Genomic DNA, 5,220 nt, shown 5'->3' on the forward strand with positions numbered 1-5,220 from the left:
TATAAAGCTATTGTAACACTTTGACAAAAAAAATTAAAAATTTCTATTATAATATATACAATCCCGAAATACCAATTCATTACCACAATAATTCCATTTACACAAATCAAACATCCGCTCATCCAAAATCTAAACAGGTTACCAACTGCTAAAGATTATAAACTTTAAAAAAGAAAGAATGTAAACTATATATAAAAAAATTAATACTACAAGCCACTGCTCTCGGACTTCTGCTTGGATTTGCTTCACTTTCTCCTCGACTTCAAGATCAAGGCATGTCATAATTTGTCCAAGTACCCAAAGAAGCTTTCTCTTATTCTGCCATTAGAAGTTAGGTCAGTAACACCTGTTTTATGAACTTGTTGGGCTCCTGAAATTATTAAGTACTGGAGTATTACCTAGAGAAGGGATGAACTCTGCATAAAAACCAATCCCTGTGCTGTATAACCATGAGATTATTTATGCGGCTTCATGCATCTTAATGTTTTGTGAATCAAACATTTATATTCAAACTATTGTGTTTTCTAATCTTACTTAAATTTCCAATATAAGACGGGTGCACATGCTACATTACTGAATGCATGCATACAACTATGTTCATACTATGAAGCACATACCTCTTTCTTTTCAGATGAGTGTGACGCGCCTTTCTTTCCCTTACCTTTTTCTGCCGAGTTTATCTTGCCTTTAATTCCCTTCTCTGCCTCAAGCAAGATCATACAGGTGTACTCAGAAATCACCGACATCTACACGCTACTTTGGCTATCTAGAAGTGGAACATAAAAAATATGCAATAAGAAAAAAGGAGCAGCTGATACAGAAATTGCAGATTATTAAACTGATTATTAAGGCACATTTATCATGTAAGAGTATAGTTAATGTTGTTATCCTGTAAAAGTATAGTTATGGTGGTTGCATCAGAGTGTGGACTCATTCCCATTACTTTTTCAGGCTCACAGCAGACATGATAGTAATTTACTCGCATAGATATTTGCATTTCCTTGTATAGGTCAGGAAGATCATTACTGTCCATCCCCATTATCAAGGATAAGGAACCAAGGAGTCTTCTGCTAACATTTCCAATTTTAACAGAGTATGCTTCAACAACCACTCTGCACAGATAACATTTCAACTTAAAAGTATTATAAATTATTATTATAGAGAAAATATGGAAACGTTGAAATAGTAGCATGGTGGATACAAGAACATACTTGAGTTCTGCTGGTTTGTTTGGCCATAACTTAAGCTTCCTAGCCAGGACTGGGAAGAGCCGAAACATTAGTGAATCTGACCAGTCAACCATCTGATCTTCAGTGACAGGGTAAGGTCTATCATAACCACCAAGATGCATATTAGGTCAAAAGTATACATAAAATTAGATCAAATGCATATTTCCACCCGTCTCAAAAGTATATATAAAATTAGATCAAAAGAGCATCTCATGATGCATATTTAAAATTTAGTGTCGCACCACTGGTGAATAGATAGCATACATCATAGTGATATGTTATTAATACATGACATTTAAGTCGCAAAAGAAAAGTTGTAGGCTCATTGCAGAAAATATTTACACTTTTATGCATATCCAGATTTATCAATAATGCTAAGTTAACAGTTGTTATGACATCATCACTAGATTACATGGCCAGATTTAATTGACAGCTACTCAAGTTATTTTTAAAAACTAACGAAATCAAAAGTATTGAAGATCCAAAACAAAATGCGCCATAGGCCCGAGCAAATTAACAAACTACAACCTGCATTCTACGAGTAATATATTTTCGTACCATCTAGCAAGTGTATCAGCTGGCATCTCATATCCATATTTATGCCAAAATTCAGCAGCTTCATTTCTTGCTTGTTGAACCACGGTCCTTGCATCAGCTGAAATGTAATAAATTAATACATCGATAACGCCAAATAAAGTCACTCTATAATTATCGTTATTAATTATAGATTGGAAGGCTAACTAGTTGTTCCAGTAGCTACCAAGCCAATGGAAACTCGCACCCTAATCGGTTCTCTTTGTGTTAGGTATCGTTACTTTAGATCACTAATCAACAAAGAGTAAAGCCAGAAAATAACTTGTAAAGTGCAAGAGGCGTATCTTTCTCTACTAGTGACCAGGGAATTCAATAACAACAATGGTTCCTTCCATTCAATAACAACAATGGTATTTATTCTATACATCATAGTGAGCTATGATAACCCCTATCCAATAATCTGCTACATCCCGTACATCATTATGAGAGAAATCAAAAAATGGAATTCCACACTACACCATATTTTCATATTACAATTGCAGTACACATATAAAAGACAAAAAAATTTACAAATACTATAATGTTGACAAAGCATTTTCTCATGAAAAAGAAAAAGCTTCATCTTCGATGCAAGCGACAAACTATATACTAGTGTTATACTCTAAATTTTAAATTAAAAACAATGTCATACTAAATAATAAAAAACAAAACCAGAGTAAATTACAAAACATATAGTGAAGAACATAAAAATAAGAAAATGTAAAACTAAATGAATCAAAGCTATAGTAGAAATTCCACCAAATAAACATAAAAATGAAGAACATAACCAAAAAAACGAAGCCCTAAAATAAAAATTACCTTAAATCCATTGGAAGCCTTAATTGAAGAACACCTGAAATTAAATGAGAAAAGTGAGAGATTAAATGAGGTTTAAAGGAACGTAAATATAAAAAATGAAGAACAGTAATCCAAATTTGAAGAACAAAAGTCTCCACTTATCAAATCGATTGAGCCCAATTATGAGATGCCAATCAATTGAGCCCTAAATAAAAATTAAAATACATAATAACGTGCTAAAGATTGAAAGTGGTGGCCAGAGAATGGAAGTTGTAGTGAGAGATTAATGAGAGATTAGCCAAAGAGATTATACAGAGAGAATAGCCAAAGAGGTAAAATGGGTGAGTGAATGAATTGCGTGAGAAAAATTCCAGTAAGGGGTCCGAAATATTTGAAATTGTCTGAAAATTTGGGCGGCTGAAGCCCAAAATTTGCCCGCCGTAGCCCAAAAGTTTCCCCGGTTTGAGTGTAGCACTGAAGTATTTTTTATTATTTAGAAAAAAATAAAACTAAAATATTTTTTAGGAAAAAATATTTACTTTATCACTTTAAAAAATTCGTATATTACATCTCTAATATTTTTTATTTAAAATATTTTTATATTAGTTCTCATATTAAGACAAATTTTTTTTTACACTTTTGACTTTTATTACTTAAAATTCCTAATTTAAACTTTTCAATTTTTTTACTTTCAAAAATCATTAAATGATTTTTTTTTAATTTTGTTATGTAAAAAAATCGTGTATATCACCTTAGATTCTTAAAAATATTATATTTAAATTAATATTTATTCTTAAAAATATTATATTTATGTATGAATACTCTAAGGTAACATTTTAATAAGAATATTGCAAGCTGCAACACTTTTCACCTAATGTAACACCACATTTTTTGCTAAGGTAACACAAAAAACACAATGTTAAATTAGCTCATGTGTAGCATATCTAGGGTAACATATTAGGTAACATTCTTTAGGGAGGGCGTTGCAATAGGTCATATATGGTGTAGTGATAAAAGCATGAATCCTTGTATAACTCTGATAAAATTGAAGTGTCAGTCATTTTGAGTTTATCGTTTATTCTGTTTATAACCTTATGATTGTCTTGATGAGAGGTGAGTTATGATTATTGATCTAGTTGCAAGAGTATAACGGTTAAGCAATTGCACACACGCACGTTTCTGGCTTGTGAGTTGATTTGTGCGATTTGATTGAACTTTGTGCGAATAATTGCATTCATTGGGATGTTGCTTATTGGTTGGTTTAGTTATTTCGAGGGGATCACTGCATTCATGTTTGTTGCATTCATGCATTTTTAATTCTTATTTTTGAGTCTGTTATGCTTGAGGACAAACATCGATTCAAGTCCGGGGGTGCACAAAAGAAACCAACATTTGCAGTCAAGAAATAAGAAAAGAACCAGTTTTTCCAGTAGCTCAGCGCGGCCGCGCTACACTTGGGAGCGGCCGTACGGGATCTCAGGGCGGCCGCGCTAGGTCAATTTTAAAGAATCCTGTTTCTAATAGAAGATTAAATGGATGGGCTTCTGATTCATATGGGATGGTATTTAAAGACTTTTTGAAGATGTTTTTCATAACGAAGAGCAAGGAGAGAGCAGGAGAAGACCTAATATCACAAAGCAACGAAGGAGAAGAAGATCTAGTTTTTAATTGTGATTCTTTGCTTAAGTTGTAATCTTGGATGCTTTTTTTCTCTATTTGTTTGAACCTAATACTCTTGTTAACGTACTTTGATATTTATACAGTTTCTAAAGACCGCGTTTATCTTAGTTTATTTACCATACTTTCATCGGAACCCATGGTGATGATGAGTTCGGTTATGAACTAATTATTATCATGGGCTTCTAACGGATTTACTTATGGATTTCTATAGTCAACTGCTTTGATACCTAAGTGTGTGATGATTGTATGATATCCTAGTATTTATGCTTATTCATCTTATGTGCGTCACGGACATATAAGATAGCGTGTTAATCTCTATTGAAGTGACGGTGAAGATAGAAATTTAGAACTTGCCATGCTAGCATAGGTTCATGTATTTGTCATGGATGATTCATAGGTAATTTTAACCATCTTACTTGCCCCATGTAATCAAGATAGATAACTTGTGCATTAAACCTTTATGTTGTCAAATTTTATAGACATATAGGGTCTCAACATAATTGGTGTCTATTTAGCTTCTATCTCTTTTATGGATGTCTGGTAGTAGGGTATTCGTACAATGAAAGTTGGCGTTTACTAGTTTCGTGTTATCTGATTAGTTGTTATCACCATTGCATACTAAGGTTAAGAACAATGACTTTGAATGAAGTATTTAATGAAGTTAAAATCCCATGTTTGTCTCATATAAGTAATTCAACCTCAATTCTCTTAGTTAATGCTATTTAGTATAATCTCTTAGTGTAATCAAAACCCAATTTGTTATTTATCTTAGCATTGAGCGATAACCATACATTGTTGCCTAAGTGCATAAATTGAATTTAACCTAAACCAGTCTTTGTAGGAACGAACTAGAAAGTATTCTATATTACTTCCGAACGCGTATACTTGCGTGTAATTTTAGCGCGTTATCCTAATACTAATCAATGAGGAATTGATTGCT

The 5,220-nt window shown here is 32.7% G+C and overlaps 1 protein-coding gene across 1 annotated transcript; it reads right to left on the reverse strand.

The window, feature by feature from the left end:
- Positions 1–859: 859 nt before the first annotated feature.
- LOC141695620 (2-oxoglutarate-dependent dioxygenase 11-like) lies at positions 860–1,351 on the reverse strand. The gene is made up of 2 exons (XM_074499856.1): positions 1,212–1,351; positions 860–1,112 (listed from the first exon to the last, which is right to left on the reverse strand). The coding sequence occupies exons 1-2, from the start codon at positions 1,349–1,351 to the stop codon at positions 860–862; spliced, it is 393 nt and encodes a 130-aa protein (XP_074355957.1).
- Between the last annotated feature and the right edge of the window lie 3,869 nt (positions 1,352–5,220).

Source organism: Apium graveolens, chromosome 2, assembly GCF_009905375.1.
Source record: "Apium graveolens cultivar Ventura chromosome 2, ASM990537v1, whole genome shotgun sequence".
Lineage (NCBI taxonomy): Eukaryota > Viridiplantae > Streptophyta > Magnoliopsida > Apiales > Apiaceae > Apium > Apium graveolens.

Coding starts and splice junctions, on each gene's coding strand:
- LOC141695620 (XM_074499856.1), bottom strand. CDS start 1,351: ATGCATCTTGGTGGTTATGATAGACCTTACCCTGTCACTGAAGATCAG. Junction 1,113..1,211: donor AACAAACCAGCAGAACTCAA/GTATGTTCTTGT, acceptor TTATCTGTGCAG/AGTGGTTGTTGAAGCATACT.